The following is a 26,830-nucleotide window of genomic DNA, read 5'->3' as shown; positions in this document are numbered from 1 at the left end:
CACCACTGTATCTCCCAACTGTGACTCTTTCCCTTCTTCTAACCCAGAGGATCTAAGAACTACAGCAATTTCCCCACAGTTTCTGTTCTCTTGTTAAATACCATTAAAGTAGAGGCTATGATGCCAACAGCTGTTATATCATCCACTTTACTTACTACCTCAGAGAGCGTAATCACCGTATGTTTCCCGAGTGAATTACTGTTGCAAATAGTTTAATCTTAAGTGTCTCTAAGCAGACCGTCTCTTGCACTTCATCATGAATTCTTTGTTAGGTGCTCTTATACAACTTTTTTGTGGCTATTTTTTTTTAAATGTACTTAAGATCTTGGTACTTAAACATTTGATTTTACCAGCAGTGGGAATATACTCTGATATGTCTCCTCTTTAGTGCAAATTGTTTAGCCATTAAAGTAATTACTTCCCTCAGGGCAGCAGTTAGGAGCTAGACAGTGGTCTAAATAAAGCACCATAGTAAGTGGAAGAGATACCCTGCTTTTCTTTTTCTTTTTAAAAGTGTTTGTTTTTAAGTTATAGCATGTTTTAAATAACAAAATGTTTTCAATTGCAAGAAATCATATATTATATACACACTGGGGAACACCCAGATTTAACAAATGCTAACATTTTGTTATGTTTTCTTCAAAAATTTTTCATAGAAATAAACATAAATATAGCCCCATGCCACTGCCTTCCCCAGAATTACTCTTTATCCTGAAATCTGTGTATATTCTTCTCCTAATTACCGCACACTTATAATTTCACTTTGTGGTTATAACTACCTTGGATTAGTTATCCATTGCTATATAACAATGACCCCCAATTTAGCAGCATTCCATGGCCTTGTGCAGGTGCCTAGGGGCAGGAATTGAGAGGGGGCGTAGCTGGTGGTTCTGGCCCATGGTCTCTTGTGAGGCTGCAGCCACTGAAGGCTGGAGGGTCCACTTCCTAGTTCACTCACGTGGTTGTTGGCAGGAGTCCTCTTTCCTCACCATCTGGACCTCATCACCGGCCTGCCTGAATGTCCTCAAGGTAGGGCACTGATCACCCCAGAGCAAGTGATCCCAGAAAGAGAGAGAGAGAGAGAGAGCACGCAACAGAGCCCCCCAAACAGAAGCCACAGCCCTTTTATAACCTAATCTTAGAAGTGCCGTGCTATCACTTCTGCCTACTCTTCTGGTCACACAGAGCAACCCTGGTTCTATACTACTTGGGAGGGGACTACACGGAGTAGATATCAGGCAGCAGGGGTCACTGGGGCTCATCTTAGAACCTGCCTACTGTAAACGAGTACCTATACCAAAAGGTAGGTTCGTTTGTTTTGGTGTTTTGGCATTTTTAAATTTATATGAATGCCTTAGTGCTGTGCCGATTCCTTGTCAACTTGCTCTGATTGCCCGACTTTACATTTGGTAGCATTTCCACGTTGAAATGAGTACTAGGTCATTCATTTTGACTGCTGTGTAGTATTCCATTGTGAGAATATACCCAGATTATTTACCCACTCTGGCCTTGAGTAACATGTGGGTCGTTTCTGATATTTCAACTGTGTTGAACATCTTTGTGCACGTGAGTGAGATCTTCTGGAAATGGCATTTCTAGGTGATTTGCTATGCCAGCCTTCAGTGTTACTGCCTGCTGACTGATTTGTCTTCCAAGTAGCTGGACCACCAAAGTTATACAAGAATTTTCATTCCCTCAAAGTATTATCATATTTGTTTTGTTTTCTTTTTTGCCAATATGTGTGTGAAATAGTGCCACATTTTAATTAATTGCTCCTGAGATGACATAACTTTTGATATGTCTATGGGATGGTTAAGCTTTTTCTCTGATAGTGAATTTTTCTATTAACAGCTTGTGCACGTTTTTCTAATTACTTTTTATTGACATACATAAGTTCTTTATATATTTTAGATACTGATTTTCTGGGTTATATGCATGGCACATATTTTCTCCTAATCTCTCTGGCTTTTCTTGGGTTTTGTGTCTTTTATTTACATTTTTAATTTAATGAAGTAAAATTTACTAATCCCTTTTTATGGCTTCTATTCTGTACTTTATTTGAGAAATTCTTCCTTTCTCTAAAAAAATAGAGATTATTTTTCTTCTAAAGGTACTTTATACTTTTGTTTCATTTTCTTCTAAAATGTGAAGTAGGAATCTAATTTTTATGAGGCCACTGAATTTTCTCAGCATCATTTATTGAATATATGTTTTCCCACTGATTTTTTCAATATTTTATTGTAAAAAAAATTTAATATACAAAAAAGACTAAAAATAATACAATAACGTCCTGCATACTGACCATCTAGACTTAATTTTAACATTTTGCCATGTATCAGTATGTGTATATGTATATATATTTTTTTGCTGAACCATTTGCAGATATCATGACATTTCACCCCTAAATATTTCATTGTTCATCTCTTAAAAATAAGTACATTCTCCTACTTAACCATAATATCAATATGACACCTAAAAACGTAACAATATTTACCTAATACCATATAATATCTAAGCCATATTCAACTTTCCCCAGTTGTCCCAAAAATGTTTTCCTTAGCTTTTATTTTTTTTGAAGGCCAGTTGTATTATAGAATGTATCAGATTCATCTGAGTATTTCCTGATGGTATCATTTAACATTTTTGATTGATGTCATATTCCTGGAAACTTAGGACTAGAGGCTTGATTAGATTCAGGGTAAATATTTTTGGCAAGGTACCTACTGCATTTTAATAATTTCTTTGTCATGTATATATATCTGGGTCTATTTCTGAGCATTCTCTTCTGTCCCAGCGGGGATAGTGGTGTAGCTCTGTGCTATAACATATGGTTTTAATTTCTGTAGTTTATAATAAGATTCAATGTCTGGTAGGTGTTTGACTCTTCTCCTTATTCGTCTTTAAAATTGTCCTGGCTACTTTTATCCTGTTATTCAGCTTGTCAAGATCCCTGAAGAATCATATTGAGATTTTGATCAGAACTACATTGAATTTATAGATTCACTTGAGAAGACATCAGATTTTTACTGTATGAGTCTTTACCCCATGAATGTGCTGAATCTCATTTGTTTAGGTCATCTTTGATGTCCTACAGCAAGGTCCTGTGGTTTTCTCTAAAAAGGTCTTACACGTATACTTATTACTAGATACCTGTTAGCGCTTACTGTTATTATAGATGAGATTATTTAAAATTGTATTTTCTAATGGATTATTTGGTATACAGGCTTTCCATTTTATTGTGTAGTAATCTTCTGTCCAGCCACCTTGCTGGATTCTCCGTTTTTTAAATAGTTGTTAGAATCCCTTGGATTCTCTTTGGAAAGGTGGATGATCTGCAAATAATACGCTCTTTAGCATTTCTAATCTTTTATCTTTTAGTTATTTTTCTTTTACTGATGCTTTTAGAGACACTATTGAATAGAAAATAGTGATGGACATTTCTCCTTACTTTAATGGGGGTGATTAAAATACTTCACCATTGAGCATAATGGATGGGTTAGGTTTGTGGAAGTCCCTTCCAATCCTCAATTAAGGAATTCCTAGTTGCTGACTTTGTTTAGTATGAATTTTAAAAAGCTGCTCAACAGTTTCTACTAATGTTAAAAATACTCCTACTCAATGGATTTGAGCAAATTTCACTCTTAGCTATATGCAAAGGAGAAATGAACGTGTGTGTCCACTGAAAGACTTGACCAGAAACAGCTTCATTCATAAAACTAACCAAAGTGCTGCATTCATGATAATTACATAAAACTATCATTTTCATCAAACTAAAAACAGTCCAAAGTCCTTCAAAGGAGAATAGATAAATAAATGGTCATCTTTCCATTCACTGGGACACTACACAGCAATCTTCTTTCTGCTGCAGAATGTACTTTAGGATTTCTCTTATAAAAGTTTGTGAAAGGTAATTTTTATTTTGCCACACCTCTTGAATCATAATTTATCTGTGTGTGGAATTTAGGTCAACCGTTTTCCCTTAGTGTTCTGGAGATGCTATTTTATTACTCTTCTGCCATCATAATTGCTGGTGAAAAGACTCCAGTGAGTTTCAGTTGTTATACCTTTAAGGGTAATCTATTCCTTCTCTCTGGGTGCTGTTGAGACTTCTTTTATTTTAAATTTTTAGCGTTTTGATCTTTCACCATGATATATCTAGATATAGATTTTTTTTTTTTTTTTTTTGTGGTACGCGGACCTCTCACTGTCGTGGCCTCTCCCGTTGCGGAGCACAGGCTCCGGACGCGCAGGCTTAGCGGCCATGGCTCACGGACCCAGACGTTCCGCGGCATGTGGGATCTTCCCAGACCGGGGCACCAACCCGTGTCTCCTGCATCGGCAGGCGGACTCTCAACCACTGCACCACCAGGGAAGCCCTAGATTATTTTTTCATTTTGCTCAAGACTCACTGTGCTCTCTGATTCTGACAACTCATGTTCCTTGTCATCAACCCTAGAAAATTCTCAGCTGTACCTCCACACCCATTCTTGTACTCTCGTCTAATCTCCTATGAAATAAATTTTGGGAGTTCTCGTTATTTCCTCCATAACCCTTGACCTTTCATTCATATTTTCTTTGCTGCATTTTGTGTAGGTTCCTCAGGTACATCTTATATTGGTCTAGTTCTCTCTTCAGCTGTGTTCAATCTATTTAACCTATTCTGTGAGTTTTAAATTATGTTGACTGTATTTTTCATTATCAGAAATTCTGTTTTGTACTTTCTCAAATGTACTAGTTTACTTTTCTGTAGTGGCCTGCAATAATTTTGTTGTGGCTTGTATTTCCTTTATCTCCTTTATCATTTTTTATTTAATTTTAGAAAACGGCTGGGTAATATTCAAAAGGTACAGTGATTTATACAGCACCCCACTCTCTCAGATTCAATCACATGAGTACATAAAATCTTCCCTTGTTATTACTTTTTTGAGCCTCATGATCTCCTATTGTATGGGTGTTTCCTAGTTTGTTTAATTAATCTTTATTGATAGGCATTTATGTTGTTTCTAATCTTTTGTTGTTACAACAGTGCTGCAATGGATACTGTTTATATATGTCTATTCACAGATAAGAAAGTATACTTCCAGGTTAGATAACTAGAAGTAGAATTACTGGGTTGAAGGGTGTATCGTTTGTAATCTTGGTGAATATTGTCACATTGCTTTCCATAGAGGTTATACTCACTTATACCTGACTATACTAGTTCTCTAGCAATGTATGTGATGGCCTGTTTCTCCAGTCAGACTCACCAACATAGTGATGCACTTTGAGGAATTTTGCCAATCTGATAGGTGAAAAAAGATCATCTCAGTGCAGTTTTAATTGTATTGCTTTCTATGGGTGAGGTTGAGTTTCTTTTCATATATCTAAGGGTGTTTGTTTTTCCTTTTCTGTGATCTATCCACTCCTATCTTTTCCCCATTTTTTTCTGTTGGGTTTTTACTTTTTGGTGTCAATTTGTAAGAGCTCTTTATGTCTTCATTTGTCTGGAGGAAGAAAAGCTAAAATTCATATCTCAATCAGAAATTATTTTTAAACTTTGCTTCTGATGAATTTTAGTGCAAAAAATGTTTACTTTTATGCATGTAAATATATCAATCTTTCGCTTTAAGTTTCTTGGGTTTAATGTCCCTTTTAAAATTAGCTTTCTCACTAAAATTATTTTGTGAGTTGTTTAAGTATATATTTCTATGTTTGATTTCCCTTGGCATAGAATACAGATCAAATCTTTTCTCCCCAAGATGACTACCAGATTGTTCCTATAACATTTATCAAATGAACTATCATTTCTTGACTAAATTGAAATCCCACTATTACTGCACACCAAATTCGAGTAAATATTTGGGATATATATATATATATATATATATATATTTTTTTTTTTTTTTTTTTTCGGTATGCGGGCCTCTCACTGTTGCGGCCTCTCCCGTTGCGGAGCACAGGCTCCGGATGCACAGGCTCAGTGGCCATGGCTCACAGGCCCAGCCGCTCTGTGGCATCTTCCTGGACCGGGGCACGAACCCGTGTCCCCTGCATCGGCAGGCAGACTCTCAACCACTGCGCCACCAGGGAAGCCCTGGGAGATATATATTTATTATTTTGTTCCATTGATATGTTGTATAGTATTAGTTCTTTTTGTTCCATTGATATGTTGTATAGTATTAGTTTCCTTTTATTGTTCTTTTTTCAAAACTTCCCTGCTAGTCTTAATTTTCTTTTCCTTTATGAACTTTTTTTTAACATCTTTATTGGAGTATAATTGCTTTACAATGGTTTTTATGAACTTTTGAATCAGCTTGTTTAAAGAAATAATCTTGTTGGTATTTTAGTGAGTTTTTAATCCCTTTAAACACAGCTGTTGTATAATGCAAGCAGATTGTTGTATTTTCTATCATTGATTGAGAACTCATCTCCTTGTTTTTGTGTCTGTTGACTGTTTTCTCCTGGTGGATTTTTTTTTCTCACTTGGTTTGTAGTTTTTTGTTGTGAGCTTATCTTTAGTGAGAGTGTTTTGTTTTGTTTTTTTTCCAATCTGAGAGAGTTCAGTGCACTTTGGGTTGTAAAAATGTTCCCGTAAAGCAATTTGCATGTTTCTGTGGAGTGTTTTTCAAACCATGAGAAGTATAGTGTTTCTACACCAAGCTGTGTAAATTTAGATGCCAGCCATGATTTAGGTATTGGTTTTGAGGTTCTGTTTCTCATGGGACAGCCTTTCTTGCACTCAGCTTCCGCCCTCCTCAAACCTCAGAGTCAGGCTTCCTGGTTGGTAGAGTTTTCCTGGCTCCCTGTACTGATGGGCCAGACTTTTGCTGGCATGTCTTCTCTAGCACCCATGTCCTTGGTGCTGGGGTCAAGTCTTCTGTCCACCCCCAACTTGTTGGGAATTGGAACCTAGCCCTAACGCCTATTTCTGAGCTCAGCTACAAATTTAAAATTAAGGGTTGTTTTTGTACTCAATTCTGTGTGTTATAGCAGGAGAAAGTTCTACCTTTGCACCAACCAGAACTTGAAAATCTTTGGGAGCTGCCCTTCTCCCCTAGTGTCTTTATTTTGGTTTTCATAATAATCTGTGTTTGTCAGACAACACTTAGCTTATGGGATTAGGCTTCTCTATAAGGGTTGGGGTGGGAAAGAGGGCAGTGAGTGGGAGCTCTTTGATTAGAATCTCCTGGGGAGCTTTTTAAAATATGCATGGTCTACATCCTCACCTCCTTTTTCAGCCAAGGTATACAGGAATGGTGGTGGGTGGGTGCTTGATGGGTATTTTGGAAGAAGATCCCCAGATGCTTCTCTTCTGCTGCCCCTGCTTCTCCTCAACTCACCCTCCACTCCTACGGACAGTCACTATTCTAGTCTCAGATCAGAGCCAGATAAACAAGGTGGCAGTCGTGGTGTGTCATGGAGATGGCCAGCCTGGGTCTGCAGCACATAGTCGCACATACCTGGAACAGGTACCGGGGACTGGAGCACATTCACCTGCCTCTCTGTTGCCTGGACCAAATGTCCTATAGCTAGGAAAATAGTAGCATGTTAAAACTGACAGCTTTCTCTTAATGTATCCAAAGCTTCTGAAATACCACCCATCTCTTTTTATAGATTGAGACATTTAGCACCCAAGAACTGTATAGATTTCAGCTTAGACAATTTGAGACGCATCATGGATTGTGGCAGTCTTTCACTGTGAATTTTCTTTGCGGCAGGTTGAAACTGGATATTCTGGTTCATGTTTAAAAATAGGAAAGTTAGCTATTAAGAACAGTGTCTCAGAGATATGCCTCTGCTATCTACTTAGAGTACAACCAAAAGATGGCAAAGCCAAGGGCCCCCAGAGACATAGATTAGGCAGCCCTGCTTCCTCATTTTACAGAAAAGAACACTGAGGCTTTGGGATGGTAAGTGGCTTCACCTGGTTTCAGAGCAAAACGGTACTGAATCCATTGCACTGGTCCTATGACTCCAGGACACTCTTCCAAGTAAACCACGTCCACTCAGAAAGCATCTCAGTACCAACTAATCCATGGGAGGGAACGGGTCACTTCATTTTGTATGCTGTGGTGGAAAAGACCTGACTACTATAATTTTTATAGTTGGTAGAGGAGCTGTCTTCCTCAGGCACTCCTTATCAGCTGGGTCCTGACCTTCTAGGAGACAAGACAGAAAATGCATAATTAAAATTTTAACCCAAGCCCTTGAGGAAAGCATTTAAAGTAACTGTATTAACAGCTGACATTTAGTAAACACTCACCTTAGTCCAGGCACCCTGCTAAGTGCTTAACTCCTGTTGACTTGGTTATCTATACAACAAGACTCTGCTATTATTGGCTTCGCTTCACAGATGGGGAAACTGCGGGGCAAAGAAGTTCAGTAACTTGACCAAAATGACACAGCTCATAAGCGGCAACTAGGACTTGCACCCCAGGGACCGTGCTCTTAGCCACGGCACACTATGGCCTCTCATAAACAGATCCAACGTGAAAAGTGAAAATCTGTTCTGTGACCACAGAATTAGTAGTATGTGTAATAAATACACAGGCTTTTCAGTGAATGGCATTTCTAGAAAATATTCTCCAGAAGTAATTTTAAATCAACTTTAACATTGGGTGGCTGGTTAGCGAATGTGAGAAGGCTGTTGTTTCCAGATAATACATTATGTCTGACAACCTTAAATTGGGGCTAGTTCTCAAAAACTTTAAAAAAAAATACGTAACTTTTCTGATTATAAAAATAATACATGTACATTAAAGAAAATTGGATGATGTTGGGTTTTTTTTTTTACTATTTTTATTGTATTTGTCTATATGTACAGATGGTCCTAGATTTATGGTGGTTTGACTTGAGATTTTTTGACTTTATGATGGTGTGAAAGCCATATGCATTCGGTAGAAAGCTGACTTTGAGGTGTGGATTTTGATCTTCGGCTGAGCTAGCAATCTGCCGTCGATGCTCTTGGGATGCTGGGCGGCGGCAGCCTCAGCTGCCACTCAGCCCCACGATCTCCAGGGTAAACAACCGATGACACGCTTAGAACCATTCTGTACCCAGACAGCCATTCTGGTTTTCACTTTCAATACAGTATTCAGTAAATTACAAGAGATATTCAGCACCTTATTATAAAACAGGCTTTGTAGCGGATGATTTCGCCCACCTGTAGGCTAATGTAAGTGTTCTAATGTAAGTGTTATGAGCACTGTTAAGGTAGGCTGGGCTCAGCTAGGATATTCAGTAGGTCAGGTGTATCAAATGCATTTTGACGTAATGATATTTTCAACTCATCATGGGTTTACTGGGCTGTAACCCCGTCTTAAATCTAGGCAGATGTGTGTGTGTCTCATATATGGAAACATGTGTAAACTTGGGCATTCCACTTGAAGAACAATACTAAAATCCTAAAATCCCTAGGTACCCAGCAGAGCTGGCGTTGGTTTTGTTTTTCTTTTTTAACCTAAATGCAATCATGTCACATGTGTTATTCTTTGACATACCTTTTTGACTGCCTTGTTCTTTTGATTTTTTGAAAGCGTCATTGAGATATAATTGGTATGAAATGAGCCATTTGTGTTATAGGGTACAATTTGGTAAGTTTTACATTAGGTGTGCAACCTAAAAAGACGTCCCAACACACAAGATGATGAACATTTTCATCATGCCCCAGAGTTTCCTTGTACTTTTCTGTCCTTCCTGCCCCCCAGCCCTTGCTGCCTCCAACCCCAACCCCAGGTAGCCACTGATCTGCCTTCTGTCACTATAGATTACTTTTCACTTTTTAGAATATCATATGAATGGAATCATAGCATGCATTCCTTTTTGTCTGGCTTCTTTCACTCGCATAATTATTTTGAGATTGATTTCTTTTTTTCATGTATCAGTATTTTTCAGTATCATTCATTTTTATGCTGAGCAATGCTCAGTTGCATAGATATATCATAATTGGCTTACCCCTTTCACCTGTTGAACTTTTGGGTTGTTTCCAGGTTTTATTGGCTATTATAAATAAAGCTGCTCTGAAAATGAGTGTAGAAGTCCTTGGACATAATTTTCATTTCTCCTGAGTAAACACCTAGGGGTGGAATGGCTGAGTCATAGGAAAGGGATAGGTTTCACTGCCTAAGAAACTGCCAGACTGTTTTTCAGAGATGGCTGTGTCATTTCCATTTCCACCAGCTGTGTATGAGAGTTTCAGTGCTTCCACATCCTCACCAACATTTGATATGGTCCATCTTTTTCATTTTAACAGGTAGTTAGTTGTATCTTATTGGGGTTTAACTTTGCATTTCCCTAATGACTCATGGTCTCGAACGTCTTTTCATGTGCTTATGTGCCATTTACACATTTTCTCTGGTGAAGTGTCTTTTCACATTTTCTTGTCCATTTTTGTATTGAGTTGTTTTCTTATTTTTGAGTTTTCAGAGTTCTCTATATTCAGAATACAAATCCTTTATCAAAAATGTGACTCGCCAGGGGACACGGGTTCGTGCCCCGGTCTGGGAAGATCCCACATGCCGCGGAGCGACGGCTGGGCCCGTGAGCCATGGCCGCTGAGCCTGCGCGTCCGGAGCCTGTTGCTCCGCAACGGGAGAGGCCACAACAGTGAGAGGCCCGTGTACTGCAAAAAAAAAAAAAATGTGACTCGCAAATATTTTCTCCCAGTCTTTTCAGTCTCTTAATATTGTCTTTGAAAGAGGACAGGTTCTTAATTTTGATGAAATAAAATTTATCAGTATTTTTCTTTTATACATTGTGCTTTTTGGTGTTAGAGCTAAGAAATGTTTTGCCTACCTCAATGCACAAAGATTTCCTCCTGTGTTTTTCCTAGACATTTTATAGTTTTAGAAATGTGTTATTTAGTTTCCAGATATTTAGGGATTTTCCAGCTATCTTAAATTTAGTTGTTGATGTCTAGTTCCACTGTTGCCAGAGAACACAGTATGAATTGAATCTTTTAAAGTTTATTGAAACTTGTAGTGTGGCCCAGGATATGCTCTATCTGGGTAAATGTCCTATGTGCTCTTGGAAACAATGTATATGCTGCTGTGTGGGTGGAGTATTCTGTAATTGTCAAATTGATAGAATCGTTCAGGTTGTCTATATCCTTCCTTACTTTCTGTCTCCTTGCTCTGTTACTGAGCAAAGGATGTTGAAATCTATGACTATATTTGTGAAGTTGTCTATTCCTCCTTTTGTACTTTACCATTCTTCTTTTACATATTTTGAAATTCTGTTGCTAGAGGCAGAAATTATGTCATATTTATGAATTGAACATTTTATCGTTATGAAATTACCATGTTTATCTGATAGTCTTCTGCTCTGGATCTACTCTGTCTGATATTAAAATAGCCACTCTGGGTTTCTTTTTATCAGCATTAGCACTATCCATCTTTTTCCATCCTATGACTTTTAACATAATGGAGTATTTACATTTAAAGTAGGCTTCTTGTAAGCAGCCTATAGTTTGGTCTTGCTTTTTATCTAGTTTGAGAATCTCAGTGTTTCAACTGGGGTGTTTAGACCAGACTTGAGCAAACAGCAGGCAGCAGGCTAAATCTGGCGCGTAGCCTGCTTTTCTGTGGCCCGTGAACTAAGAATGGTTTTTACATTCTTAAAAGGTTGTTTAAAAAAATCAAAAGGAATATATGATAGAAATCATGTATGACCCAAAAAACCTAACATGTTAACATGGTCCTTTATGGAAAAAGTCCACAAACCCCTAGTGTAGAGTATTTATATTTAATGTGATGATTGATATGGTTTGGTTTAAGTCTGCAGTCTTGCTATGTGTTTTCTCTGTCTCATCTGTTCTTGCTTTCCCCTTTTTCTCTTTTTCTGCCTTTTTTATTGGCTGCATTGGGTCTTTGTTGCTGCATACAGGCTTTCTCTAGTTGCAGTAAGCAGGGGTTACTCTTCGTTGAGGTGCGTGGGCTTCTCATTGCAGTGGCTTCTCTTGTTGCAGACCATGGGCTCTAGGCACACGGGCTTCAGTAGTTGTGGCACGTGGGCTCAGTAGTTGTGGCTCACGGGCTAGTTGCTCCGTGGCATGTGAGATCTTCCCGTAGCTGGGCTCAAACCCATGTCCCCTGCATTGGCAGGTGGATTCTTAACCACAGCGCCCCCAGGGAAGCCCCTCTGCCTTCTTTTGAATTGAGCCTTTTTTTCCCCTTGTTTATTAGCTATGACTCTTTGCTATGTTATTTTAGTGGCTCTAGGGTTTGTAGTATCCACCTTTACCTTGTCACATCTACCACTTCCTGTAGTAAAAGAACCTACACAGCGTACTTCCCTTTCTCCCCTCTGTCATTTGTGCAGTTATTGTCATACATATTACTTAGATGTGTGTTACAAACCACCCAATATATTGTTACTGTTTTTGCTTTAATCAGTTATCTTTTTAAATATTTAAAGTTAGAAATGAAGATTTTACAATTGCCTACATAGTTACAATTTATAGTGTTCTTTTCTGTGTGTAGGTCCAGTGTTCCCACCTGATATCATTTTTCTTCCGCTGGAAGGGCTTCCTTTGGTTCATTTTATACTGCAGCTCTATGGTGATGATTTCTTTCTTGTTTTCAGCTTTATTGAGATATAATTGACAAAAGTTATACATATTTAAGGTATACAACTTGATGTTTTGATATATGTGTACATTGTAAAATGATTACCACACTCAAGCTTATTAACATGTTCATCGCCTCACATAGTTAGTAGTTTCTTTCTTTCTTCCTTTTTTTTTTCTTGGTAGTGTTAAGAACACTTAAGATACACCCTCTTAGCAAATTTCATGTATACAGTATTGTTAACTATAATCAGCATGCTGTACATTAGATCCCAGACTTAATCATCTTGCATAACCGCACCTTTGTGCCTTAACACCTCCCCACATTCCCACCCCCCAGCTCCTAGCAACCACCATTCTACTCTCTGAATCTATGAGTTTGACTTTTTTAGGTTTCACATGTAAGTGGATGATGTAGTATTTGTCATTCTGTGTCTGGCTAATTCCATTTAGCATAATGTCCTCCAGGCTCATCCATGTTACACAAATGGCAAGATATCCTTATTTTTTAAGACTGAATAATACTTCATTATGCATATGTGTGTGTGTGTGCGCACACGCATGTGTGTCTGCCTATGATAAATTGTTTCTGCTCGTGTGTGTCTAAAACATCTTTTTTATCTTCACTTTTGAAAAATGTTTTTGCTTTGTATAGAATTCTAGGCTACAGGGTTTCTCCCCCTGGTATTCTAAAGATGCTGCCCCACTATCTTGTGGCTTGTGTTATTTCCAACATGAAATCTTCTGTAATCCTTTTCTTTGTTCCTTTGTACATAATATTTCCTTTTCTCTCTGCTTTAAAGATTTTTCTCTTTATCACCGGTTTTTAGCAATTCACTGGTGTATTCATGTTTCTTATACTTGGGGTTCTTTGAGCCTCCTGGATCTGCGGGTTTATACTTTCTATCAAATTTGGAAAATTTTTGGTTACTGTTTCTTCACATATTTTTTCTGTCTCCCATCCTCTCCTCTCATTTAGGTGGTCCCATCGTTTACTGATTTTCTGTTTTTTTCAGTATTTTGCTCTTTTTTTGTTTCATTTCGATAGTTCCTACTGGTATGTTTTCAAGTTCACTTGTCTTTTTTCTGCAGTGTATTATCTGCTATTAACACCATTCAGTGTATTTTTCATCTCACGTAATGCAGTTTTTAATCTCTAGAAGCTTGATGTAGGTCTTTCTTTTTTATACAGTTTGTACGTCTCTGTTTAACATGTCTAATACTTCCTCTAGTTTCCTGAGTGGAACAGAGCTATAATAACCGTCTTAATATCCTGTCTAATAACTCTGTCACCTGTGTCACTTCTTACTAAGTTTTAGCTGATTCGTTTTCCCCTGCTACGTCTTGTGTTTCCTCTTTCCTTGCATCTTGGTAATTTTGTGTTGGATGCCAGACATTGTGGATTTTACCTGGTCGGGCACTGAATACGTTTGTATTCTCTAAACTACTCTTGAGGTTTGCTCTGGGTCACAGTTAAGTTCCTTAGAAAGAGACTGATCCTTTCTAAGCTTTATCGGAGGGATCAGAGCAGTTTAGTCTGTGATTAATCTTTCCTATTACAGAGGAAAGACCCTTAGTACTCTAAGTACCCTGTGAATTGAGTGAGTTTTTCTGGGGTTTTGTTTGTTTTTTTCACTGTGGGAAACAGAGTGAACAGGAAATAATTGGCAATAGGCATTATTCTCAGCCCTGCGTGAACTCCAAGCACTGTTTCTTTTAATCCTTCCAAGTAGTTCTTTCACTGGCGTTCATTCATTTTAAGGTCAGCACTCCGCTGGAGGCTCAGGGGAGGCCCTCTGGAGATGTGTGGCATTTCTCTGTGTAGCTGTCCCCTCTGCATCCCTCTCCGTGCAAACTCTAACAGCCTTTGCTTCTCTGGATTTCTGCCTCTGTCTCCCCAACTTGGGGAGACCACCATACTCCGCCAGTGTCACCCTTCTCTGTGCCACAACCCAGAAACTCTCTCAAGGCAGTAAGAAGGGCACCTGTGTGGCTCACACCATCTGTTTCCCATCTCTCAGGATTTACTGTCTCTCCTTGTTCAAGTTTTAATATCTTCAGAGTCTTTTTTTCATGTTTGTTTGTTTTTTCTATTTTAGTTGTTTCAGGTGGGAGGGTAAATCTGGTTCCTCTTCCATCTTGTCTAGAAGCAGAAGTGGCTTCAAGTGATTTTTCATTTCTTTGTGCTTTGCTCTATTAAGATATTGTCTTTGCCCTAAGCATGTTTCACTCTCATAATTGCATTTGTTAAAGCTTCTCTATTTACAAAGAAAATAAATCTTTGAAAAGACAAATGACCTACTGTGGAAAGACATTTGCAGCAAAAAAAAAAGTTCTTTACCTTATAAACGCCTCTTACAAATCCATGAGAAAAAGATAGAAATGATAATAGATTTAGAAATGGCCAGTGAGTGTATTTTTCAAATGGTCCCCCAAGTAGTAATCAAAGAATTGTAAACATTCTGATCTTGGGTTGAGGACCATCATTCTTCCTTATAGATGCTGGTGCGAGAGTGGGAAGTGGCACCCCCATCCTGTGCTGGTGGGCATGTGTGCACAGTGGCTCAGCCTTTCTTGTGGGCCTGTTGTCAGCAAATATCCAGATGCCTAAAAGTGAGCCTACCTTGAGCCATATTTTACTTATTTATTCATTCTGAAACATAGTAAGAATATGGGCAGAGATTTGGGTACAGTGTGTTTCATATTCAGTGTTTATAGTGGTGGAAATATTGAAAACCACTTAAAGTCACAGATAGGGATTGATAAGCAACTGCGATACATCTATAGTTTGGCTTTTTGTGTAGTCATAAAAACAGCACTGTGGAAAATTAATATCAAAAATTAATATCATTGTGATATCAAAAGATTTTTATCACATGTAACGTGAACATACAGTGTATGAAACAGCATGCGTTACATGATCCCATCTTTTTTTTTTTTTTTTTTTTTTTTTTGCGGTACGTGGGCCTCTCACTGTTGTGGCCTCTCCCTCTGCGGAGCACAGGCTCCGGACGCGCAGGCCCAGCGGCCATGGCTCACGGGCCCAGCCGCTCCGCGGCATGTGGGATCTTCCCGGACCGGGGCACGAACCCGCGCCCCCTGCACTGGCAGGCGGACTCCCAACCACTGCGCCACCAGGGAAGCCCCGTGATCCCATCTTTGTTTAAAAAATTGATGCCTATGATTATACTCTATGAATATTGACGTTTCTGAGTGGTGAATTTGAGTTTTTATTTCCTTATTTACTTATATTTTCAAACTTTCTATTGCACGTATGTACCGCCTTTGTAATAATAAGAGTGGAGTGATTTTTTGTTATTTAAAATGTTTGTTAAATGCTATAGGCCAGGTGTTGGCAAGCTTTTTCCACGAAGAGCCAGATAGTAAATATTTTAGGTTGTTGAGCCAGATGGTCTCTGTCACAACTGTCCCACTCTGCTGCTTTAGCACAAAAATAACCATAGACAATACGTAAGTGAACGAAAGTGGCTGTGTTCCAACAAAACTTGATTTTCAAAAGGACCTGGCAGGCTGCCGGTAGCTGAAGATGCTATAGGCACTTGGGTGTCTAGATTAACTGAAGGCCAGCATCCCTCTGTTCGTAGGTATTTGCAGGCTCTGTTCCTTGGATCAGAGGATCCACATTAACAAAATCCACATTTGTAACAAGAAAACGTAACCTCTTTGCAAACTATTTGAGTTTGTCTTTTCCCGCATTTTAAACCATACTTTTAACTATTATTCCATTGTTATTTTGACTTTTTCTTTCCTCAGTAAAAAAAAAAAGATCTTACTTGGCAGGTCTTAGGATCTGGAGGCTTTACTTACAGGAAAATTAATGCTTAGCAATGTTCTTGTCTGGCACCTAAATATTCATTTCTGCAGTTAAATACAGGTAAATGGGTCATGAGGCCTTTTTCTTTTTCCAGGTAGAACTGGAGATGCCAAGCAAATTCTATACTTCTGAAAGGAGCAGATCAGGCTAGTGTAGACAAATGAAATACTGGCAATCCCCAACCTGCTTCAGGAAATCACTTCAACTTCCTTCTCCAGGAAGAACATTTTTCAAGAGTCAGTTTGCAAAAGTCACGGGATGAATTGCAGCCGTGCTTTTTCTTGGTTACCCGTTACGTCCTGAATCTGCTGTTGCACTCACGAACCACTCTTGATTCTGCGTCCTGTGTACACTGGAGATGTGACATAGGACAGGAGTGCAATGGGGAAGGGTCTCCTGGGCCAGGCTTACCCAGCTGGTCTTGGAACCCATTAGGAATGTGGGTCAGGCTGAGGTGAGCATGTTACCTCCTGGGGAATCCACCGCGGAGCACGCACTCCGGTGGACTCCACAGGGGAGATCCGTGAGAGTCTGGCAGGTGCGGCTGAGTTTTCTGTTCTAGATGCTACTTCTCTTCCTACTTCCTTGTCCCGCTCTTCCTTCCTCATCTCCTCTGAGGAAGCACGACCACACAGCTCCTAACAGGCTCTGACTGACACACCCTCACCTGCACAGCGCTCCAGCCTTGCCAGCCTCCTCGAATCACCTGACGCCTCCGCGTGGGCCCTTCCGCACATTGCTCCCCACCGTGTGGGTCCCACACCTGCAGACCTTGAAACGTGCTGTCGTTCCAGCGCGAAGGGGACCGGACCCTCTGAAGGCACACGGCCACCGAGACCCCCCTCGGTGTGTGCTCAGACGCCTGGGCCCTTGGAACCTGGTGCCCATGTGGCCTGACTGATAAAGCACAGGGTTATCTCTTTTGTCGTGTGATAGAGATGGACTGCTCGTTTCACAGCTGTGGCTTTTCCCCCTTCTGTCTCCTCAGAAATCGCAGGTGCTCCAGTGTCTGAAATTTCTGGGCCTTTCTCGACAGAGGACATAGCCAGTAACTGCGTCCCTGCCCTGCCTCTGAGCGAGCCCATTTTGTGGATCGTGTCCTACACTCTCATGAGCGTGTGTGGAATCATCCTTCTTACCTTAATCATCCTGCTGCTACTTCCGTTCCGGTGCCGGCATCTACCCCCAGATCCCGAGGTCGTCAATGATGAGTCCTCTCTCGTCCGGCATCGCTGGAAATGAAGAGAGAAGCCTAAACTCTAGCAACCTTGAACTCAAGGATTATGACAATTCAAGGGGCAGCAGGCAGGGGTTATAAGGCAAGGTTTCTTCCTGTGTCCATTAGTCTTAAGTCTCTGTTCTGCTCCCAGATGCCTTCCAGATTCACTGTATTTTGATTCTTGATTTTAAAGCTTCCGCCTACTCTCCTACTTCCAAGGAAAATGATAATAAAAGACACCTCATTCATAATCAAAACAGAGTGAATTGGGCTTCAGGCTTTATGTAGCTGGTTATGCCAAACTATCTAGGTGTGCCACCCCCCCACCCCCCAAAAGAAAGAAAAGGAAAGAAAAGAAAACCAAGAGCCTTGCTTTTTTGGCTTGTTCTCTTCTCCCTCCTCTCTCTGGAGAAATAAGTGCATATAGTTTATAACTCTTCTTAGCTAATGGGAAGCTTTTTGTATTAATCACATTTAAGGGTATTTTGTACCAGGCTCGGCCTGCATCAACGTGGTACAAGAAGGCTCACAGTATGACTGCAGAAGAAGTCTGGGGCCTGATGGTCTAACCATCCTGCCCCCTTCTGAGTTGGAAAAAGAGCAGCGGCCCCTTTTCGGGGTCTCTCTGTGCTCTGACCGGGAGCTGGACTCTACTAGGGAGAGATGAGCACTCAAGTCTTCACCAGCCTCTTCTGAAGACGGAAGGCCTTCGAGTGGGAAGGAAACCTACTCTTTGTACTCAATACTTCCATAGTATTGTGGGTATAAAAGTAAAAACTACCTCTGTTGAGACTTTTTCCCAGGGTCCTGTGCCTGATGGGGGTACAGGCAGCCTGGTTCCAGCCGCTGCCCTCACCTTAAGAATCCTCTTTCCAGCAGGCGAGACCTTATAGGTGCTGAACCACACGTCAACCTGGAGACGTTCTGTCACCAAGCTGGTTACCGTCACATAAGCTTACTCTTACTTAAAATGAACAAACACTGTATTAAGGAGAAAAACAAATTCTCTTTCACTAGCTTAATTGTTTCTTTTTCCAATTCTCCTCTGAAGGTAGGTTGCTGATTATCCTTTTGGGGAATAGAGAAATGGCTAAATACCCATACTCCTGACCAGCTCTCCGAGGAAGGAAGGCACAAGACATGCAAAAGATGCTAGGGAATTTCTACTTTTTCCTGTGCTTTGGAACCATGTGCTTCTCTTTGCAGGACTCCCTAGGCTCGAGCACACCCATCTGAAACAGCTTAACCAAGTCCGTCAACAGTTGACCTACATGCGTCTTCCCTTTGGCGTGTTCAGTCTTTGGTGATGAGTTGGGTGTGCAGTGGTATCCTTATTTGGGGAAATCCACACTTGCTGTCATTTATTTGAGGGCTTTGGCAAAAGAAAAGCAGATGACTTTAACGTGATGTCATTTGAAGAAGGGTTTAAAGCCAATATCCCTTCTGTCACTGGGTGCCAAGTTCAGGGTTCCCTTTGCATTGCTATTGGGATGGGTTGGATATATACTACAACCCCATGGGAAGGGCTAACTGGCTGGAGTGTTATGTGTGTTCAAAATAGGCTTCCTATGGATGTTTCAGCCACCTGCCCTGCACACTGTCTCCCCAGGTCACCTCCATATTGAGAAATAGGTGACCATGCCAAAGAGATGTGGAGCCACTTATACATCTCTTGGTGTCCTCACAGACCCTCTAGAAGCCACAAGAATCTGTGGGATTCTTGTGAAGAAGGTTTGAGTTGTGTCTTAGAACATGGACCTTCTGTGTTCTTCAAGATTCATTCAGGCATGGCCGTGGTGGGAACGATGCCCTCTTGAAATGGGATGATAGGAGATTCTGTTATCAGAAGCTCATTATCATTTCCACTCTCAGCTAGTTGAGAGGTAATAATTTCAAAATACATTTCAGAGATAGAAACCTCTGGAATTCCAATTCTCTTTTTGCCCTCTTGGCTTTTTCATGGGTTCCTATTTTGTGGGCCACTTTACCTAGGTGTGAAGGCAACAACCCTAGACAGTGCCTTCCCCTTGGTGTGAAAAATCCAAACCCCTGAAATAAAAGGAGGGAATTGCAAGTATGACCCTGTTAGTTTTGCTACTTATTTCCTCACTCAGGCATCTTCTGTTTCATTTTCCCGTGTTCTGTTTCCAAGCTGGGGACCATTTCTCTAGTTGTAGACTCGCAGGCACTGTTCCCAAAACACTTGATAAGAGCAAGTTAGATTTCAAGCTTGGGTATTTGAATGAAATTTGCTATAATGCTCTGTATTTCCTATCAAATTTCTCTACCTTTTCATCTGAGATGTCATTGGATGTGACATTTTAATGGAAATGCTTAAATTACAAAAGCATAACTTAGCAACAAGAATGAAATAGATAGTTGAAAGTAGGACATTCTCCTGGCATACCTTGCTGCTGAAAATTGGACTTTGAGTCAAAACCCTGTTAGTGACACTCAACTCCTCCAGTTATGTAAATTGATACTTAGCTTGGCAAACCTTCAAGGAGGCTTGCTTTGAACAGGAAAGGGGGTAGCAGTCCTCTGGGGGTGTCATTTTTACCTCACAGCACACTGTGGAAGGTTATGGAAGATGGTCCTCTCCGGAAAGACGAAAATTAGCCTTAGGTTTTTGTCAAAATCTTGTCAACTCTCTGATGGGACATGGATGTTTCTACATGAACAATGTTTTGTTTTTGTTTCTGTTTTTAATAGGCTGATGCTTTATAGTCTTGATAATTTATTCAGAAGCCTGAAGTGAAATCCTGTCTTCAGAAACTGAAACTTGATGAAAAATAGTAATGGATGGGGATTCATTCATTCTTTTCCTCTGGAAAAGAACAAGTGATTGGTGTCTGATCACTATGGCATTTACCATGGTGAACAATTCTGTATTTCTCATGAACCAAAAAAACAAGTACCTGGCATTAAAGAAACAGATTCCTTGTGTGTGACAACAAGGAAGGTCTCCCTGAACGCAGTCCACTCCCAAACTTCTGTAAGGATTTTTTTTTTTTACCTGATTCCGTGTAACGCAGATGTTGAGGTCAGAGATGAATTTGGGGTCAATTACAGTTCAAAACTATGAAAGTAACTCACAGTAATGCAGCCATTAACAACTTCACAGAGCTTTGGGTAGTAGATTTTGCAAAGCAGTTTTGATTTGGGGATTCTGTCATCTCCTTTAAGAGGAGAGGAAGGATTATTTCTTTATTTAATAGGTTCTCCTCTCAAATGGAAATTGGTTAAATCCCTCTTACCAAGTCCCCACCAGTGGAGTTGCCAGGCATGGTTCAGTTCCAAGTTCTGGCCTAGGGCCACTTGATGTCATTGGAAATAAATCACTGCCCGACAGCCTGTTCCATAAACAACAATAATTGAGTTTCATAGACTTTATCCTTATTAGTAGAAACCAAATAATTGAGTGGAATTCCAGTGCATTTTCCTCTTGCACAAACTTACTAGAATTTATTACAGAACTGTTCAGAGGGAAAACTTGCCACTGAGTTTGTGTTTTTTTTTTTTCTTTTTTAGGAAAAACAGCTAAACACCATAAAATGTAAAATTATGGGTTTTGCCAACAGGGATACCAGATTTCTAGTGCAAAAAACCCTCCACACAACAGAAGTTATTGTGTACATTTCTAGTGGGTTTTCAGAATTTCAGATTTGAACTTATGGCAGTTTACCAATTAAATAGCAAGAGAGTGGGGAGGAAAAAATAAAAATATAATCGAAAGTGTGCTAACAAGACAGGCAGAATTAGCTCTTTTGGAAAAGTAGTTTCAATTCCAGGAATCCTCAGATTCCTTTTACCCTTAAAGCTTTACCCTTAAAGTGATTTATTTCACACAGCCACAACCCCCAAACTTCAAGAACATCCAGGCTGGAGTCGTGTGTCAGATGTCAGCACGGAAACAGTGAGAAAAGGTGGCCCCTTACGCTTACACCGATCCCGGGGAAGACTGGGGCATCCAAGGAACACAGAGTAGGTGATGGTTGGGAGTGGGAAAATTCTAGAACCTGGGAAGGGTGGTGGGGTAAGAAGTCGTGTCCCTTGGTCAGCAGATGACTGCAAAGGTCTGGACAAACTGAGAACAACACAGGATGTCGCAGGAAACTCATTTCCCTGAGTTTTGGGCACGGCCTACATTTTTTAGGAATTTTCCAAGGGAACCCCTCAGGATGCGTAATTTGTCAAAGAGAAACTTGCTTTGCGGCCATCACCTGTGTTCTAACAAAACTAGAGACACCTGAACTCCCAAGCAGGACCCTGTCCTTAGGCTGTAGGTTCAGGGTTGTGCCCTGGGAAGTTCATAGGGCAGGGGTCAAGGGTCTGGAGCCAAAGGGAGGTTGGCAGAGTTTGGGATCTGAGCATCTGGGGAGGCCTCCTGGCTGCAGCCACCCTGGTAGTTGCACTGAAAGCCGGAAAACTCAGATATGGCCATGTCCACCCAGCCCTGCTGGCCAGCCCACTGACTCAGAAAGAGTCCTGCAGCTTCTTGACCGTACTCCTTCTCTGGGGACACCTGCTGTCAGGTACACTTCCAGAAAGAAGGGCTTGAGGGCAGCAGAAGGCTCCCTTGGGGCACTGCTATGCCTACTGAGAGCCTGGGCACCAGCATCCTCGAGTCCACGCAGTCGCAGAGTGCACGCCAGCCCTCATCAGAACCGTGCAGCTCCGGGCTCCCTGGGAGACTTGGTGAGAATGCCTTCCCTGTGGGGAGAGGGGGGTGGCCAGTGGAAACAGCCTGATGCCCCAGGTCAGCAACCTTGTGAGATGTGGTCGTGAGAGCAAAGCCAGGCCTCCTGGTGATGCAGTCTGCAAAACCTCTAGTTAGTGGGATCGAGTAGGAGTGTCACAAGGACAAGATGTGACCAATCAGTACAGTGTTTTCCCCCCATCTCTCAGCTTTCTCTGGGTTTCCTATAATCAGATATTGCCTACAGACGTCCAGTGTTTGTAAACTACATTGTACTGTGTGACCTCACAGCACATGTGCTCTTAAAGGGCACCCAGTACCTAAAGGCTGGCAAGAGGCACATGAAGGTTCCAGATAAACTCAGATGCAGCCCACAGCACGAGTGACTCCACGGCACCTGAGCTTTGGTGCTCAAGGGCCTCCATGTGTCCCATAAAGCCTTCGGGTACTTGCTGGGACACCACTGGCAGAGCGGTGATTCTGGATGTGTCGAGCTAGCATCTCAGGATACGGGAGAGGGTGTGAAGGTAAATCTCACCTCTAGATATCGGCTGGTCAGGGCTTGCCAGTACCCTGGGAACAGCAATGAGAAGTGGGCAGTTCTTTTTGCAGGTGGAGAGTCATCTGTAGAGGATCACCTGGGTAAAGTTTAAATTGCACGTAACACACAGGTGTACCCCACACCTATCAGTCTGAATAGAATATTTTTTGCCAATGTAGATTTATAAATTATATAATTATAAATTATAGGTTTATAAAATAGATTTTGAATACAAGCACAGCTTTCATACTAATGATATCACTAAAAGGAGATTTGAGGTCTTAAAAATCTTTGAAACCTAGCCTAATTTGACACTGATGTTTTTCCATACAATTTCCTTCCTTTTGGTTAGAATAATTGGGTTTTTTTGTTGTTTTTTTTTTTTGCGGTACGCGGGCCTCGCATTGCTGTGGCCTCTCCCGTTGTGGAGCACAGGCTCCGCACGCGCAGGCTCAGCGGCCATGGCTCACGGGCCCAGCCGCTCCGTAGCATGTGGGATCCTCCCGGACCGGGGCACGAACCCGTGTCCCCTGCATCGGCAGGCGGACTCTCAACCACTGCGCCACCAGGGAAGCCCGGAATAATTGTATTTTTATTCATGATGCACGCATGGAACAGAATCGCATGAGAAGGCAAGTGTCTCCAAGAGGGCTTATTTTTTCTTCTTTTTAAACGCTCCGTGTGAGGGTAGTTGACAGTTTCCTAATATAACTAAGGTTTCAACTTGCTTTAAAATTTCACCTGCGCCTCACGCCCTGGTAGTCAACACTTCTGAGTGAAAGCTAAGAAAACCTTCAAAACTTATCTCTGTGAGATAAAAAATAAGCAAAGCTAATTAAGGATTTATTCACTTATAATGAAAATCACCAAAAAGAAACTTCCGTAACCCCAGTTGCTTTTACAGTTTTGTGTTCTTTGCTGCTAGTATGAACAACTTGGAATTGTTTTTTCTCATTTCCTAATTGTGGATGTAATCTTATACATTCTTATCAGTGAGGCTGGAAATTCTGTTTAGGGTTGGAATTAGCATAATGAGAGGGAAAAGAATGAATGAGATTTACCATGTGCTAATATGAGATGAATTTTTGTAATCTAGGATGATGTATTTCCTACTGTATCTGTTAATTCGCACCGTTAAATATACTTAAAATGTAAAATCCCTATGTTCAGTCACGTAAAGCAGCCACTCATTTTTTTCTCAAAAAGGGTGACTTTTCTGCACCAGCAGTGTTTCTCTTTGGGCTGAAGGGCTACAAGCCTTGTATTCTAAAAGAAAAAGTCCTGAAAGTAGTGCTTTAGAACATGTACTTATGTGTGTATCTCACATTTACATCCTTTAATACACAATGCGTAAGTGTAACCTGTATTTCTGAAAACGCTTCAGGTTATTTTATATTTCCCTTTTGAAATTTTCCTCTATTTTTAGTATATCATGTTGATTTAAATCAAAGTCGTGATAGGACCAGGAGCTGGACTACAGAGGTATTCATGCTGTCTGAGAAGATGCTATCTTAGCTACTGACAAGTATTCAAATTGTTATGCACCTCAAAAGTGGAATTTTCTACAATAATCTTATTTTTCTACCTGTCTGTTCCAATTTGAGATATGTACCATTGAAAAGGAGATAAAAGAGTTTGGTTTGTTTGAATAAATAATACTTCCAATTTGTTGGGTTTGGGATTTTTTTTAATACTTGGGTCAAGTCACGCTTCTGAAATTACTGTCGGTGACGTGTCACGCTCTGCTTACCTCCCCTACTTTAATGTGGGTTCCTGGAAAGTATCCAAGAGAAAACCGAATGAAGGCAGGGGCCAAGTCCAACCGTTAAGGTATACAATAAGCTGGAAGTGGGAGAAGAGAACCGTCCCGGGGAGGAGTGGAGAGAAACCGCCTATAGAAAAGCCCCCAATAAGCACATCTAAACAGTCAAGAATTTAACAGGGCTGTCACATGGGGACTGAAAACGGCCGGATTGGGAATGCTCCGGACCCACTCCCACAATCACCCAGCAAGGAGATGGCATTCTCCAAATTCTACAGGTGAGAAACCAGCTCCAAGTCACATGCCCAGGAAAACACAAGCAAAGGGTTAGCCCTGGGAATGGACCCAGCCTCGTCCACCTCCAAAAGCAAAGCTTCCAGGACTGCACTACATTCTCCCGCCCAGGTGCCATGCTAAATCACGCCTTCCAGAAGCCTAAGGATCCAGCCGATGGGTCAGTCTCTAGAGAGGGGTGTGCGCCAACTCAGGCGAAGCAGAAATACTTTATGGAGACGGACATCATCCCTGAGCCGTAAGCAACACTTGAAAAGTACCCTTCTTTCAGGCACTAGACACTTTTTGGTTGACAATACCCAGACAAAGAACAACAAAAAAAAAAGAGGGTCAGACCATTAGGAGGGAAAGCAATAGTTACTGGAGAAACAGAATAGGAGGTATAATTTCTAATAATAAAGGAGATTATTTGATTTCAGTTTTCACTTTTTTCTATGCTAGATTCCCAGGTTTATCAGTTTTGCGATCCATCAGCTGTGGGTGGCATTGCAAATGTGATTTTTCATGATTGCCACTAGGTGGTGCTGTTGTGAAACTTTGCGGAATGGCGTTTGTGCCTTTATATTTTTCATCCTGTGTGGCTTCACAGACTTTTATCCACTGTGTCTGTAATGAAACTACATCCAGCAACTATCAAGAGTATCCACTCCTCCATTTTTCTCCAAAATAGACTCTGCCAAATATACTGGCCAGATGTGCAGTAAATCTTGGAGGCAGTCCCCAAATACGCATCTCCTGCCGTGGCGGGAGAACTTGGCTGTGTCACGGAGAAGTAAACCGAGTTAGGGAGATGCGGAAAAGTCCCCACGTGTGGTGGCAGAGTCCAGACTGGAGAAACCAGCTTGTGTGATGACCAGACCTATGATCTCAACCATTAAGCTGCTGTCTCGGTAAGGTTAAAAATTGGAAATTGAAAGGAAAGTTATTTTAAAAAATTAAAAAGATGTATGCTAAGAAAAAACGCTACCACGGAAAATATTGGGGAAAGTATTTGTCACAAATACAAGGAGAGAAGCTAACATTTATTGAACAGCAAATTCTAGCATCTTAGATGCATTATGACATCTCATCCTCAGAACTCCCCTTCAGGTACACATTGTTACTACAAAATATTGTAGGCAGGGGGCCCAGAGATCACAGATTCAGAGAAATCGAAGGGTACAGAGAAAGGAAGGTCTCAACCCGGTGTGTCACCGTGGTAAATAAATAAAACTGAAAAGGTCCTTCACATGTAAAAATTGCATACAAATATTCTAAATATTCTGATGCTTTGAAATCTGGGTCCTTGCTGACCCTGGAGAGACGGGACTCCCAGGGCTGGCCAACTCCCAGAGAGAGCAGGCAACTCACCCGCAAGCAAACAACTCACCTGGCTGTGTGTCTTTCAAATACAGAGCAACCAATCCAGAGCCTGCATCCCTGAGATCTCCTTTACCCTTTACGGACTGTCACACTCTGGGCCACCATCCACTGCCCTAATCACCCCAGGGTCAGGTACCAGACGATTAAGGGCAGCCCCCATGCCCCAGAGCCTGCTGAAATTACTCAGTCTGGGCAGAGTCCTAAACCTATTCGCCCTGCCTTGCTCATTGCTTCCTGTGGAAACTACAGTAAATCCTCTTGCCCTCTCCCTTCCTCTCCCTCCTGCATGCTCCCTTGGCCTGGTGCTTCCCTGAGTGGCCCACACGGGACGCTGTGCCTCCTGTCTCTAGGGATCTGTGAGTAAAACAAACTTCCTCCTTCGTGACAGTCATTTCTGCTGCTGCATGTCTTACCCTCATTAAAGCAAACCCAAGGTACCCTTAAGCACTGAAGAAAAAGAACATGAGAGCCCGGGAGAAAAACATGCAAAAGCTATGAACGAGAGCTGACAAATACGGTCAAGAAACCTGCAAGTGTGCAGTCTTAAGGATAAATGAAGTAGCTAAAAATCAAA

General features: G+C 41.1%; 1 protein-coding gene across 1 annotated transcript in view; it reads left to right on the top strand.

Annotated features, from left to right (window-relative positions):
- BACE2 (beta-secretase 2) overlaps nucleotides 1–17,850 on the top strand; it is an 86,793-nt gene extending 68,943 nt beyond the window's left edge. The window contains exon 9 of the mRNA XM_060009790.1: nucleotides 17,368–17,850. Coding sequence (XP_059865773.1) covers nucleotides 17,368–17,621 — 254 coding nt within the window. The 3' untranslated portion in view covers nucleotides 17,622–17,850. The remainder of the gene's footprint in view (nucleotides 1–17,367) is intronic.
- The last annotated feature ends 8,980 nt before the right edge of the window (nucleotides 17,851–26,830 follow it).

Source organism: Delphinus delphis, chromosome 4 (assembly GCF_949987515.2).
Source record: "Delphinus delphis chromosome 4, mDelDel1.2, whole genome shotgun sequence".
NCBI classification, from domain to species: domain Eukaryota; kingdom Metazoa; phylum Chordata; class Mammalia; order Artiodactyla; family Delphinidae; genus Delphinus; species Delphinus delphis.
This window is presented reverse-complemented; position numbering and strand designations above follow the sequence as displayed.